Source organism: Bombus fervidus, chromosome 14, assembly GCF_041682495.2.
Source record: "Bombus fervidus isolate BK054 chromosome 14, iyBomFerv1, whole genome shotgun sequence".
NCBI classification, from domain to species: Eukaryota; Metazoa; Arthropoda; class Insecta; order Hymenoptera; family Apidae; genus Bombus; species Bombus fervidus.
In genome coordinates, this window is record NC_091530.1 from 2,676,134 (window position 1) to 2,692,024 (window position 15,891).

General features: G+C 42.8%; 1 protein-coding gene across 2 annotated transcripts in view; it reads left to right on the plus strand.

Annotated features, from left to right (window-relative positions):
• LOC139993921 (uncharacterized) overlaps nucleotides 1-14,031 on the plus strand; it is a 52,433-nt gene extending 38,402 nt beyond the window's left edge. The window contains exons 2-11 of one of the 2 annotated variants that reach the window (XM_072016086.1): nucleotides 4,018-4,228; nucleotides 4,707-4,813; nucleotides 5,522-5,658; nucleotides 6,371-6,571; nucleotides 8,512-8,855; nucleotides 9,322-9,541; nucleotides 9,621-9,926; nucleotides 10,116-10,709; nucleotides 10,801-11,528; nucleotides 11,626-14,031. In XM_072016086.1, the coding sequence (XP_071872187.1) occupies nucleotides 4,029-4,228; nucleotides 4,707-4,813; nucleotides 5,522-5,658; nucleotides 6,371-6,571; nucleotides 8,512-8,855; nucleotides 9,322-9,541; nucleotides 9,621-9,926; nucleotides 10,116-10,709; nucleotides 10,801-11,528; nucleotides 11,626-12,001 (3,213 nt within the window). In that variant the 5' untranslated portion in view covers nucleotides 4,018-4,028 and the 3' untranslated portion in view covers nucleotides 12,002-14,031. Of the gene's footprint in view, nucleotides 1-4,017; nucleotides 4,229-4,706; nucleotides 4,814-5,521; nucleotides 5,913-6,370; nucleotides 6,572-8,511; nucleotides 8,856-9,321; nucleotides 9,542-9,620; nucleotides 9,927-10,115; nucleotides 10,710-10,800; nucleotides 11,529-11,625 lie in introns of those variants that run through there. The other variant, XM_072016087.1, reaches the window with a different exon arrangement.
• Nucleotides 14,032-15,891: the final 1,860 nt, after the last annotated feature.

Sequence of the window (15,891 nt, forward strand, 5' to 3'; positions counted from 1 at the left end):
GAATGAGGAAAATTGAACTTCGTACGCGACAATGAAATTTATTGTAGAAATCCAACAGAGTGACGGTTCAAGCGTTACAACAGAATGGTTCGGAATGTTAGAACAGACTGGTTTGAAATGTTACAACAAACTGTTCGAGCGCTAGTTTAGGAAGGTTCTTCTACCGAGGGTCTAGTCCCTTTGGAGGGGCCTTTTTAGTTATTGTTTCAATAGCTGTGGCATGCAGGGTGTTCGGTCTATCCGGTTACTGAGCGGGTGATCTTCTTGAGTGTGTGACATCCGCGACGGTTGCCGCGTATGCAATTCTTCCGAATATTCGGTGACAGGATCGTAGGGATATCGGTGGTACTGTCGCGTAAAATAAAAAAGAAGAAATCGAGGATGAAAATAAAAAATAAAAAGGAGAGAATTTATTTCTCAACACTTGGTTTACACTAACTACAATTTACTTCTGAACTGCAGCCCTGACTTTCCAAGACCGAAGCTCCTACACTCGACTTTCGATCGGATCCGTTTCTTTTTCCTTCGTCACCCGTCGATGTCCTCACTACGCACGCGTTCGTTAGGCGTCCGCGACCGTTGCCACGCACGCCTTCTTCTCGAACGTTCGGCGAAAGGACCGTTGGGATATCGATGGCTCGGTAGGCACTTCGCTTCGGCGATACGCTTCGTCGCCTAGTGCCGCCACGTCTTTGTTTCCGTCATCAGCCCATCGGTTTTGAAGCCGGTGCCGGTCGTGACGCTTCGACGGTATAGCGCTGTGTGTCGCGAAGCCGTCGGAAAGTTCCGTCGTCGAATGCCGCCACAGAAACGTCTTCTTCTCGTTAGCAAATGGTAGCTACGATGTTTTCATCGGATATCGTTGTTTCGAGACCGAACGAGGACCGGACCGAGAGTTATTATCGAGCGTCTCTGAGGGGTAATCTCCAGGAACGTTCGCTCGCGTTCGTCGCCAAAGTATAGAGCGTTCTTAGAGCATTCGGATGTTCGATTTCCGGTTCGACGAGCAATCGGAGCTTTTTCTTTTTTATTTAGTAGATTATTCACGATCGATTCTCGTACAGAATTTCAAGTAAATTTTCTTGGCGTGGTACTGTAACTTGGATTATAAAAATTTATAGCGTGTTTGATTCTAGTTGAATCTAATGCTTCGATCTAAGAGTGTTTCTTCGTCCAGTGGCGGGGAGACGCGATCGCGTTGAAGCGCGTCGACGGGAGTCGTAAATTCCCGTTACGATTATAACGATCGACACCGCGAACGGGTCGATCCCCTTATTTCTTGTGGGATAACAGAGGTGTTTGTTGCGTAGTAAAACTGTAATCAACAGTTTTATAAGATTTATATTATCAACGATTTATTACACTTATTATTGCGCCGTGTCGCAAGATATATTTGATAATTGTACACTTGCTAGTTGCTTCGTATAAGCACAAAGTAGATCAAGTTAATGTCGCGTAGACCGTAGCGAGGCTTAAGTTTGCAGCAACGGTAGATGACTACGTCGAGATCGAAAGAACAATAAATTTGACTGATCTAAATATGTAGCGATAGTAGATGACTGCGTTGAGATGGAAAAAACAGTAGATGACTGCTCTAAGGATAAGACCGTTGACTCGACTACACGAAGATTGGAAGAACGGTAGTAAGGATGGAAGCTCGGTGTGGATGTGCCCTTTTGAACTAAGAACGCGGATTCGTTGTTCACACTTTTCGGTAGAAAAGCGAGCGTAACGTTACAGCCAACGTTAATAAATAAAAATATGAAGAGAAAGTCTCCTGCGGAGATCAACGATCAACGATTCTTGCATACGTTGTTAATTATATCACTCGCTTATATGCATCAGGTTCTGTAGTTCTGTTTAATAAACATCGCTGAATATTATTTCAACATAAACATTGTGTCTTCCACAGATTATTAATCTTAACTTTAAGATTAAATTCTAACATAGGTAGCGTCGTAGGTAATTGTTAAAAAGAAAATTGCAACGAAGATCTTTTGGAATAAATTTTTGGAAACCAGTGGAACGGAGGAATTTGCAGCAAAAGTGTATTAACGATTTATTTAAATAAAAAAGGAGAAACGTTAGAATTTAAAGAGATACTTGTACTGACTTTCATTTTTAGCATCAACCTACAGGATAAGGATGATTACACAGGTCATACTCGTTACCGTATGGAGAGTGGGGTTCAAAAGTATTTGAGGGATCATGGGTCACTACCTCTAGTCTAGCCTGAGAGTAACTGGCCAACGATCAACGATTCTTGCATACGTTGTTAATTATATCACTCGCTTCTATACATCAAAAAATATGAGGAGAAAGTCTCCCGCGGATGTGGCTCGTGGGTGTCCTTGTTCATGAGAAAAACCTGATATTTCGCTAGACAAACGTCCGCTTCCTCCGTAATTTGTAAGAGCGTGCAATAAACGTAAGGACCGTTTTGAGGACCATCCATAAACCGGAAATACTTATATGAATGGAGATTAAGCTAAGAAGATTCGGTTTATGGTGGTTCCTTGGGTTTATCGCGGCCTTGGCGGCCAGACCACGAGGGACGTCGCACGGACCATCTCGCGCGACGTAACAAAGGGGGTATTGCCTTTTTAGTCCGCGCATCTGATCCGTCGTGTCGAGTAATCGGGTGACTAATGGGTTTTGTTAACTCTTACATTTTATATCTGTTTCTGAACTTGGTTATGTCGAAGCGATCGCCACTTGGTCTGGTCTTCGATTTTCTCAAGCGCTCAGGCCATCGACAGCGCATAGACGAAAGAATGCGTCGATGACAGACCATAAGCGGTGTACACGTGCGACGTTGGCTTCGTGGTTCTTTTAGTCTCAGGGTAACATTGCTAGCTTACATTGTATTCCACACTTTGTACTTTAATATTCACAATATATATACACTTACAATTTATCCACGCGTTTCTTTGATACCACATACATCGAATAACCTTAACAGGTTATTTATTCTCTGACTGTGGGTATCGGAGCTAAACGGCGAAACAAACGTTCCCTTGCGCTTTCGTTTGTAAATTTTATTAAAACGGGCGAAGCATTTGCTCGTTTGGTCTTAAATCGCCATAAGACGTTGGCCCGAGGTGTTTGCCAGAATTCGTCGTAAATTGCCGAAGATTATTCTCGACCGTGCAACGATGCTACTTCAAGATACCGTTATCGTCTGGAGCTAGCTTTTCCTTCCTCGTTGCTCGTGGTAGACCGGAGAAACGGTGCACTACGTTCATAATTCGACGGCAATTTAAAAAATCGCTCGATCCTCCGAATGTGCTGCTTTCACCCTATTTCTCCGTCATCCTCCACTCTTTCGTATTCAATTGACCGTGCACGCTTAAGTTGCTTGCAATTCCAGTGACACTCGTACGAGGCTGTGCCGTATATTCGCCGAGCGAGCCAGGCCAAATTACCATATTCCAGTTCCCGGTACGTGTCCCTGGGTCATGTTTGGCCCAGATTCCATTCGGCGACTTAATAAACAGAACGCTTTTGCGGCACGCGTACTACGCAGTTTCCTCGCTCAGATATACTTATTTTTTATGACGTTCACCCACGTTCAGCGGTATGCTTTTCCTCCGCAACGTCTTGTTTTCCCCTTGTTTTGTCAATGACGGTCGGACACGGCGCAAGGGGAAACGAAAGGAAAAATTATTACGAACTTACGAACGAAATAAACTGGAACCGACCATTTGTCCGAGAAATAAGAACACATTGCAGATTTGAGAGACAAATACGAGCGGTTGAACAGAATTAGCATAATCCCGGTCGCTATCTCTCCGAGTTTCTGGCCTCTTTCTTCGAAACTACGTGTCTTCTATTTTAATAAGCGTTTCGGTATTAAAATCGTCGCGCATAAACGGTACGTTTAATTTGCCAGATCTGTTTAATTTGCTAATATCAAAGAAGAGAGTTCAACCGAAAAGAAACTTGTCTTTTAACGCGCAATATATTTCGATAAGCGTTCCCATGTTCTTACCTTTTTCTTCTTTTGTATATTTTCAGGGTGAGGGGGCATGTTGATGTGCCGGCGGTTGCTGCTGATCGCAGCCGCGATCACGGCCTCGATCGAGGCTGGCTCCGCTAGTTACCACCCTGGAATCTCCTCAGATTACTCTGGATACCCTGGTTTTCCGGTTTATCCGGCTCTGACGTCGTCCGAGACCTCGTCCGGTGCGACCACTACGCCAACAACAAATTTGGAAAATGTTTGCAGGTATAATCGATCGGACGTCGTTTCTTCGTCGTTTATTCTCAGGTTACATTATCGGAAAACTTCTTCGTCGTTCTCTTCTGTTTCGAATTAGACGAGCAGTTAATATCAGAAGAGAAACGCGATTGTACAGGAACGTTGAAACAAGATCAACTGGAACAGACTTCCCTTTATACCAACCGCGTCACGTTTTATGAAAAACCTTGTATTTTTTAGCAGGCAAATTTAAAATCGTTCGAAACCACAAACGTTTGCGTTGCAGATCGATATTTTCTTACTCTTATTCCCCCGTTACGCTTTCCATTCGTGGCGCTTACGAAAATAGGATTAAATCGTGATTCAAAATCGCGTCGATCGTATTCGGCGATGGTCCGCCATTAAATCGTACGCGTGTTCGCCGTTGAACCAAACCGATATATCTGTCGTATCGAGGCGTATTCGAAAGGATATATTGTACGTTTTATTTGCATTCCATTTGCAGGCCATCCGAGTACCTATGTGGCACCGGAAACTGCGTTGCCCAGGACAAATACTGCGACGGCGAAAATGACTGCGGCGACAACTCCGACGAGCCGAAATATTGCACCCGTGAGTCCTTTATCCGACCCGTTTCGTTCGATTCCTGACCGCCATTTCGCCTCGGCAATTTTAATTCAATTAAAATTCCTATTTCTCTTCGATACGCGGTTACTAGTACGCCGATGATTAAACGTCGTTTTCAAGAATATACAACCAATCTCGAAACGTATCGATTAAAAAAATACATTTCGCTGTCGCTTGTTCGTCAAGATGGAAGACCTTAGGTTCTCGTCGAACCCTTTCCATTCGAAGGATACGCTGCCACGGTCGCGAGATTGAAAAAAAAAAAAAAGATTGTCCCGTGTGAATTTCGAAATGCGAAATGTACGATACAATAATTCGTATCTGGTCGTAACAATTAGAAACCTTCGTAATTTATAATTTATAACGGCGATGACGTTAATTCTTCGTTCTATTTCGTAAATCTACCACCTGAAAGGTAACGAGGATTCGTTGATCAAAGTCTGGTTACCTAAACGCGGACTGCATTACGCGATAAACCATGTTTTTTCCTTCTGCCGTGCAAACCGCAAACTGTAAAACACCAGAATCCCGATGTTCGCTTCCGTTGCTTCTCCGTTTGATTTTCGATCTCGTGATTCGCGACGTAGTAGCAAATCGGGGGAAAAGTGGAGGGAAGGAAGGAAGGAAGGAAGCGGTCATCGATCTCGCGAGAGTATCGCAGCAGGCATTTTATTTTTCTACCTGGTTTTACAGTGTGCAACAGAACGTTGTACGGCGACGTCGGCCGGACCTACAGGGTGGAAGTTCGCCGGCCGAGGGAAGATCGACTGCCATTCTTGTGTCATCTCAATTTCACTGCCGCCGGCTCTGATCTCGGAGATCTAGTTCAGGTGGGATGGAGGAAAAGGAGTTGCGAGCACGCGCGCGCGCGTCCGGACGAACGAGCGTACGGCCAGCCAGCATTGAATCCGTAGGAAATAAACGGTGACTCGTCGCGCGAGTGGAACGAGACTGTCACGAGGCAGACAGTAGTAGGGGACAATAATTTTTTCTCCTAGGGATATACGGACACAGATAGACGCGTGGACGCGCGCGCGTGGTCGATGTTTTAGCGAAAATAGATCGTCTCTTGAAAATTGTTTTTGTAAGTTTCTTTATTTCTCTGTATGTCCTCTTTAATCGCGTTTCTTCGTTGTTCTTCTTTTCCCGTACCTTCGTCCCTCGCTTCTTTACACGTAGAATTCCTCTTTTTTATTTTTGTTCACGTTGTTTCGTAATAAATCGAATATCGAGTCGATGCTGCGACTCTCCTCGAACCTTCGTCTCTCGGACGAAACGAGCCTTTCAATTTAACTCTGCCAAGCATTTTTACCTATCCATCGTGCTTTCGCGTTAATCATTTACAAAGATTGAGAATAACAGAACCAATTGCAAGGTTCCGAACTTCTAATGGTTTTGCTGCCGCGTCTCTCTAACGTACAAACTTAGTTATGTACGAAATTAATTCTTTACATGGTACCACGATAAGCACCGTACATAGATAAGAAGCATGAACGAGGATAAAAGTTATCGAGTATTCTCTGGAAATTCGTGATATTACAGTTAACATTCGACACGTTCACCGTGGGTCGATTTTTATCGTTCACGTCGGAAGGATGTCCGGATGGTTACATGACCATTCGGGAAAAGGGTCGACCAGCGACCGGAGGTCAATGGTGCGGAAGCGCATGGGGGTACACCGTGTATTACAGTGAAACTCCTTCCATCAATTTAACTTTGTATTTACTCCGGCTAGCCGAACAGGTAAGCGCAAATTTGCTTCTTTGATAATTATCAGTCGTATGTCATGTGGGAGAAAAAAAAAAAATAATAAGCACAAAACGTAAGCACCGAATAAAACTGCGATTTAGCGGCAAGTCACACACAAAGCGCTAAGGTCCGATAACAGCTAACATATGTACATAAAGGGAAAGCCCCTTAAGCTTCTTAGAGACCTTATAAATCTTCGTCTATGTGACATGTTTGTGATTCTTCGGGTTTCGATGATGTTATTAATACGTTCCACTTTGTCCCACGTTTCAATGAATATTTCAGCTCGCTTCTTCGCCTCCTCGGACGAGGAGGTATTAAAATTGATTAGATCTTCGATTCTTCATCCATTCGTCAACAAGATTTCTTTCATCTTATTATACGCGTAAAGGAATTGTAGAGGATTAGTAGTCTGAATAACGAGAACTTGTTGTTGCAACCCCTTCAAATATATTTCAAATAATTAAACAAATTAATAAATATAAACGTTGAAGTGGTCGCCACTTCTAAGAAAATTCTACATCTGGTCTTTAGTTTCCTCAAACACCGAAGCCATCGACAAAAGACTGAGTCGAAGGCAAACCATAAACAGTAGATAGACGACGTTGGTTTCAGGGTTTTTCAGTCATAGGGTAACGCTGCTAGCGTGCGGATCTGCACCAGCTCAAATTATATTCCGACTTGTATTTACACTTCAGTATTTAACATATATTTTCTACCTTACAATTTATCCACGCGTTCCTCTGTCCACACATCTAATAACGTCAACAGTAATCTTCAACCGTGTGATATTGTTGAAGTGGTCACCACTTTTAAGAAAATTCTACATCTGGTCTTTAATTTCCTCAAGCACCGAAGCCATCGACAAAAGACTGCCGTCCAAGGCAAACCATAAACCGTACACAGGCAACGTTGGCTTCAGGGTTTTACAGTCATAGGGTAACGCTGCTAGCGTGCGGATCTGGATCAGTTCGTATTATATTCCGAACTCTGTATTTACACTTTAGTTTTAAAATATACATCTTCTACCTTACGATTTATCCACGCGTTCCTTTGTATTCACATACATCCAATAACCTTAACGCATCATGCAAGTCCTAACGAAATTGATACTCCGAGGCAAAACAACAACACGATTTGATTTATCCTCTAGCTCGTGTGCCGTTACATACGCAAGAACTAAATTACCTGTAATATTATTGTTTCTAATGTAACATCGCAAATATACTACTTAATAATTAATTAAACGATGGTTTGCTTACAGAGAATGGATTGATACGGATGTTGATTAGACAAGAAACGATGGTTATTTAACATGAACTAATCGCAATAACGTACTATACTTTAGGCAACTCGATAATTAATTTGCAACTCTCGTCACAACGGATCCAACGCTCTCTCTCTCTCTTACGCGGACCATACTCTCTCTGTACTCTGTACTCTCTCTCGCAACTCGCACTCTCTGACTTCTCCACCGACACTGACTGTAAATCTCTCTGCCTTATAGCATCCCCTTCGTCCCTTTGTCTTAGTCTCATCACGCACGTGTCACGCAACCGCTCGAGGCCAGAGTCGGTCTTTTTTCCACGAAACTCTTCAGTTAGAGGACCGACGACGCGTCGATGGGCCTGTCGGCACCTCGACTCGCGACGATGTTTATGGTTTACCCGATATTTTTAGGCCTTTTTGTCCACGATACTACGCTAATGCGTTCGAAAATTCTTTTATTCGATTCTTATAGCAAAGAAGCAGCTCTGTCCTAATTAAGCGAACTGGAACGTGCAGGGAACGTCGGACCGAAGCGCAACGTCCTAATAACGCGATTGAGACCCGAGAAATCAGAAATATGTGAACGTTGTAACTTGCTAAAGATCCAAAGATCTTCGTGTATGTTTCCTCTTCTTCGGATATACTTGTGTATTGATTGTCAACAGGGTAGTGGCTATAATTTCGACTTCAAATTATCGTACAAGTTCCTGAGACGTAGCGAGGCGCACCTGAGATACGGGAACAGTAGTATGTCCACGTGGCGGGGAGAGCTAGTGAACGGAACGTACTGCGACCGTGTGCTTACCAAGTGCGACACGCGAGCCTGTCGACTTCAATCGCCGAATTACCCGGGCGTTTATCCCAGAAACGTCACTTGCTATTACCGGGTAGAGCAAAATCGGGCGCCACCCGGTCATCGGGCGTTGCTCGCTGTGAGTCAGCGGAACAGTCACAAGATACACATCAAAGACCAGGTCGTCAAATACGATGGCAGCCAAAGGATATTAAGGTACCGCGTTATCGTACGATATTTCTTCTTATCTTTTGAATATTTTAACACGTTGACCGTCACGTTGACTGTCGCCGTGCCCCTTTCTAAACTAGAAAATAATAATTCTTTTAGAATAACTAAAAAAAAAAAATATATGTTTCATGGAATAAAAAATTGTCAACAATGTGAATGATTTCGATAATATTTTCAGAGAGAAGAAACGCAGATATGGTATAATATTTTCTAAAAATTAAACGTTATGACGTGCTATATTTCAATCTGTCGCGGCCCTCGCAAATACGGCCAGAATGCGAGTAATATAAAATTCTTATTATTTTACAAATTAAATTACCGCGCGGCAGTAACTCGATCGATAGAGCTTTCGAGTTACTTTGTAATGCAAACTTTTGGACAGAGTTGAAAATATTGCATTTTTCGAATGATGATCGATTAATGGAACGTGTTGAATTATTTTGTAATATAGAGTTTGGGATCAATGCAACGTGGTGCAAGATTACTTGACGGTGTACGACGGGGGTTCGACCTCCGACAAGGTGCTGGTTAGACTTTGTGGAGGTGACGCGGTGCCAGACATAGTTAGTAGCCATAACACGATGCTTTTGGAGTTCCACACGTCTCCGTACGACAATCCCTTTCATCCCGTTCCTTTGTCGTTCTTGCCCGGCTTCGAGCTCGAGGTTCAGGTAATTCCCAACGGGTTTCTAATTATACTTTTGCTAGTAACGAAATCTTTACCCAGTCAATCACATCGATGGTTCAAAGGTGCTGTTCGTCGACGAGAAATCCCGGAGTTTTGTTAAGGAGAACAACAACTGTGACTTTTATATACCCAGCGACGAAAGCTCTTCGGGAGTCTTGGAGAATCCGAAACATTCTCTGCCTCCGAACACGACTTGTCGCTACCACTTCCAGGGCAAGCCAAACGAGATCGTTTGGCTGTCTTTCGTCAAGTACTATGCTGCCAGCGCCGATGCCGCCGCGAGCATCGACGTCGCTTCCGATTGCAACGCGAAGCTGCTCATTTGGGACGGCGATCGCACGCTAAATAAATTAATTCCTATGCGTAAGGTGCGATACTCATCTTTCTGTTTGTAACTAGCCTAAGCTTTCAAGGTTGACATATTTTTCTGGCGACAGTCTGATCAGGAAGCGATAAATATTCATCCGACTTTAAACGTCGCCACTGTAACAGTATCGGATGGCAAAGGTTTAATTTAATCACGTCGAAAGGATTTCTAAATTAATTTTCATTTACAGAATATCACTTTGATGGGTCAGTTTTGTAAGGATGATACCCCGCGTCTCTGCGACCATAGCCTGCTACGGAACGGAAGTCGTCACGCGAGGCCTTGTAGCCTCGCGGAGAGCTACGTTTCCAGCGGCAGAGATCTCACCTTGGAGCACATATTACGTCAAGGAAGTGCACTTTATCCGATAAGTTTTGTACTGCGTTACGAGTTCGTGCACGAGGCGGTCTCCTGTAACCATGTGTTCGGTTTCGCGTCCACTTCATCCACGTCTTCCACGTCTTCTTCATCCTCTTCTTCGTCGTCCTCCACGTCGTTACTGTCGTCGCTCGCCAAGGCGGGGAAATTCGCGTCGCCGAAAAGTGTATTCTTTTACGGTCGCGGTGGTGCGCAGAACGTTAGCTGTGTGTATCGTTTCGAGACCGAGCCGGATCACAGGATAGAACTGTCCATAAGTAGAGCCTCGTTCGGAGATAAAGGATGTTCCTCGTACGTAGACCCGTTGGTCAATCGCTGGACTTGCGATCGACGTATAGGCGACTCCACCAAGTTTGGCACGGCTGAGTTGATCGTTGCCGAGTACCCCTGGCAGGGAGTGGAACTGGTACGATTCTCGTAACATTAATATATGTTTAGAAATGTGAACGCGAGGTATACTAATCTCGGTAATGATAACATCGTTCCTATATATTCAGGTTCGCGATTGCCTGTGCTCGAACGTCAGCGATAGGATCGTTCTGAGAACACTGACATCCAACGTGATCGAAGTCCGCTTCACCGTGACCCTGATGAACGTCACGCAGGATTACAGAGATTTCTATTTCGAAGGGGAGTACCGTTTCGTCGCGTTGGGCGCAGAATCGAGCGAACAAGGCTGCTCGACGAAGCTCGAAGAGCGACGATTACGCGGAACCAGCGGTGAAATTTCCCTCAGAAGTCCCCTGCCGCGAGTGATTCCCGGTGTCGCCGCTGTCGAAGAGATTCTAACCAATACGGAGGATCTGACTGCGACCCAATGTGTGAACGAGCCCTGGCTGATAGAGCCTGAAGACGCGCGCATCAATTATTTGTATTTAAGGACGGCGGGATATAGTATCACGTTGGATAACGTCGAGGAATGTACAACGTTGAACAGAATCGTCGTCTACTCGGCGGCCAATACGAAAGATCGTAGCGTGATATGTCCGGAGGGCGGCGTTGACACTGCCAGAACGGTGGATTTCTTCTCCGGTGGTTGGAACTACAGCGCTATTAATACTACCGTCGCCATGATGCAACATTCCAGGAGCTTCGTCGTCGAGTTCTTGCAGAGAGAACCCGGTTTCTATGCCGTTACTTGGATGGCCATTTCGAAAAGGTCTTCTAGTTCTAACGTCGGGCCCAATGTATTCTCTATAATGCCACACGAAGAATGTCCTTATCGGTAACAATAATTTGTTCTACGTTATTCTGATAACTTATAGGCTGACATAAAAGTAAAAGAATGGGATCATACGTAGATATGTATTTCTATTTTATAGATGCCCGGAAATTCAAGCGTGTATAAGTTCTGTGCTATGGTGCGATGGGATCCGTCACTGCCCTTCCGGTTTCGACGAGGAGGAGACCAACTGTTCGTACCGTTTCGGCGTGACATTGCTGTACGTGGCCGTAGGTGCCGGCGCCCTAGGTATATTTCTTATCCTACTGCTTGCCACCGGTTGCCTCAAATATTGCCTCTATCGACACAAAGCTCGCAAGAAAAAAAAGAACGTTGTTCTGAACGTGAACCATCTCCACGTGAATCACACGCATCATAATAACGGTCTGACCGGAAGTCGCCTGAGCGGTCGCTATAATCTCGCCACGCCGCAAGAGATGTATCTGGAAAATTACGGGAAAGACAGTATTTGTTGACAATACGCCATTGCCAATATCGAGACCACCGTGTGAATATTACAGGATTTTTAAAATACGCCTACCTCGCTGGCCTCTTTGATCCCCCTCACCTCCCGCGAAGAGAATGGAAGCAAACGACGGAATAGTCGATCGAATCCATCTCACAGCGCGTATGGCGCAACAAAAAAAAAAAAAAATATATATATATATATATACGCAATAATCGTATTAAACTCTCGTAGACCAATTCGAAGGCATTTAACGAAGGAGCGGATTCCGGATTGTTTCGAAGCCTCGACCACGATCCACGCTTTGTCTCCAAATAATCGATATTTAATTTTAAACCCGAGCAAGAGAAGCGTCTGTTTTCCCGGCGCTATTTAAGTTTCAAATTCGCACCGAATTGGTATATTATAAAACTCGGAATTTTAAAACGTTCTAGAGGAACAGACAAAGGGTGAATCGAATCGATGAGATGAGAAGCGTTTGCGCTGCTCGAACAATTCGCGTATATGGTTTTCACGGTAAAACCGCCGTATCACAGTAGCACTAGGAACACACGTTTTTAGGATAAAGCAATGTGTGACGACGAGAAGAAAGAGATGAAGCATACAGAGCGCGAAAGATTATAACTAGAAAGAAAATAAAGAGAAAGACAGAAACAAAGCGCACGGCTGATGCGTACGAATATATGCTTTTAAAGTGAAGTAGGATTCTGTAATTTGCATTGAGAGCGAGCGAGCGAGTGAGCGAAAGAGAGAAAGAAAGAGAGAGAGAGAGAAAGAGAGAGAGAGAGAGAGAGAAAATTTTTATTACGGTCGGTTGCCGGGAAACGAGTGTTACAAACGTCCACGACGAGAAACGACGCAGAACAGAATTGGCAGGAAAAAGAGGGAACTAACAAAATAGCGGCAAATACAAAAATCCCTTTGAACGACTTCGATATAAATCGCATGTGAACATCGGGGGATAAAAAAGGAAACGAAACTACTGTGATTTATCGAAAAAGAAATTAACCCTTTAGATGCCGTATCATATTATATCGGAGATACTCACTAGGCCGCGATTAAAAAATCTCAATAATAAGAAAGTTCAAACTAGAACGTGAATACACACGCTCGTTGTATAGGCGGCAGCACGCGCTTATGGCATTTAAAAGGTTAAGAAAGAAATGAAAAAAACCTTGATTTTATACTTTACGAGAAACATATACAAAAGGAAAAGTCCGAAAAAAAAAGAAAAGAAAAGAAAAAAAATAATTCAATGAAAGATTATTTCGACCGATATTTCTCACTTTTAAAACCGGTTTTATTCTATAATTTTATAAATTGTCGTGTCTGAACGACGATATTCATATGCAATTTATTCTAAGGAATTATACGACCAAGATCAACCAAACGCGTTATCATCGACCCTCTGGTTCCATCTTATTATCAAATCGATGTCATCTGCGTCGATCCGTCAATAAACTCCATCGTTTTTTGTAAGAAACATGCAGCCATCACGACTACTAACGCGAGAGCGTAGCGACGTCTTCTATAACTGCCATTTTAGGATTTAGTTCGAGATCAATGGAAAATCCCGGCGGGCGTACAGAAAATCCGGTTGTCGATACTCTATGCTCCCGCGTTAACCGCGATCCTAACCTATCCAGATTTCATAAGTACGTTAACGAAGATGGTATAACATATAGTTAAAAATCACACATGTAACCTAGGTTTGATATCAATGCGCGAGGCTTGACTGGGACGTAGAGATTGGTGTATAGTTGATTATCGTTTAAACGAGTGCGAAGGCGAGAGAAGTGGGCAACATGAAATTGACAACGCATACATTGTAACTCTATTACGAAAGTGTTAACTAATTAAAAAAGCCATCGTTTCACGTACGCACACACCGCCACACGTACGAGAGGAAATACATTACTTACATACATACCACATACACACACGTATGGTAAAAGCGCGTATAACTTACGTCTGTATGCTGTGATAGAAGTAAGCGTATCAACAATCGGAAATAAATTTCTCGCGTAAACTTGGTCTGAATTGCATTCTACCTTTTCAACTGTATAATTAAAATACTGTCCGTTTCTATTCTCCTGTCAATCCTATCGCATTTCCTGTTGATATATGAAACGTGATACTCGTCGTTTCAGTAAATAAAAGTTACGACGTACCTTGGAAAAGAAATACGACTTTTTCGTGAAAAGACTTCTGTGGAATGAAATGTTTTCTTCAAAAAGCGCCGATTTTATTATTTATATCCCTCTCTCGGCCGACCTTCGAAGTAACGAGCGTATCCACTTCCATATATCCTCGTCAGTTTTATTCGTTCCGTTCTAATATTCAAGCGGTTTTTAAAAGGACGTGCTTTTGAAAACCGATTTCGGTCAGCTATAAATATCGCTGTCTAAATGAAATATTCATTTGTCGGTCAGTGGAACGTACCTCGGCAATAATTTACCTATTTGAGATGTTTTTTTCAAAGTACCCTCTGACATCATGGATGCAGATTCTTTCTGCAATTCTATCTTACTCCGAAATCTCGAGGTCTTTTCATTCTTATAAACTCTTTCATTTCTTAAGATCTTAGAATTAGAGTTTCAAGTGAAGTGCCCTCATCTTAGCGAAAGACCTCGTGAATCAGTCTGTAAACTTTTCATATGCGTCATACTTACCATCAATCGATGCTAGTTATTCAGGTAGTATGCTTGAAATTCCGATAAAGTGCGCGTTATTCGAGTAAAGAATATGTGTAAATTCGGCCAGTCGCAGGGTATTTCGGCCAGTCGATCCCCGTATTTCTTTTGGGATAATAGGGGTAGTTCAGTTGGAATAAAACTGTAGTCTACAGTTTTATTAATATATATATTTATTTCTATTTTGCACGGATACACACTCTCATACACAAGCGAAGTCGGTGAATTTGATTACTTAGACGGAACATAGAGTTAATATGAAGCCCGATTAGAGTACTCAGGAGTAGGAGACTTTCTACCATCTTAGGTAGTGGATGATATTGTTTTTTGGGATGAAGTCCCTTTTTTCTTTGTATACACATCCGCTCTTTCCGTATGGCAGATACCTGTTTTATCCGTGATTGTTATCAGCACGTAATAAATTCCAGGTAGTGGTGAATAGCTCGCTGTAAACGTAAAGTACTTTTAGGCACTCTACGTCCCGTAATTTTAGTGCAGACCGATTGACCCATCTATATACGTTAGACATTAAACTATCGTTAGGGTATATGGTGGTTCCTTGGGTCTGTAGAAGGTCAGAATAACGGTATAAGGGCCGTTGACAGTCAGGTTATAAGGGCTGACTTGTTGGCCGCTTCATACGGCGTAACAATATGTATGTGTTAAATTCTGAGGATGACACTGTTCCTTCGGTAGACAATATGCTAAAAGCTCATGAAAATACAACAGGAAGCAACAATAGAATTTTAAAGGACGATAAATATTCCAAGTCCGCCATTTAATCATTCAAATAGAATATGGATGCGTGGAATCCAGTGGTCATCGAGAGACGTCCATTCTCGCTCCATCCATATTCTACTCGTAATTGAGGTTCATCAATCTGATCCACTGTATTTCGCAAATCTGCTTTGTCTTTAGAGTTCCGTTGATTTCAGACAAACAATATAGTCTACGCTTTATTCGTTAACGCTAAACAATTCGTAACAAATTAGTCGATTTTTTCTATCTTATTTGCTTTTCATTTTAATCGAATATGTAAAATAATCGTAGTACGAACGAAACTAATTTATTTGAAAGAAAAAAAGTATTAAAATATTTTGATTGTTTATATTTTGAACTGTACGATACTTAAATATCCTGATTATATATAAATATAGTCTCTAGAACCTTAATTCAATACATTATTATTAGGTATAATTCAGGTACA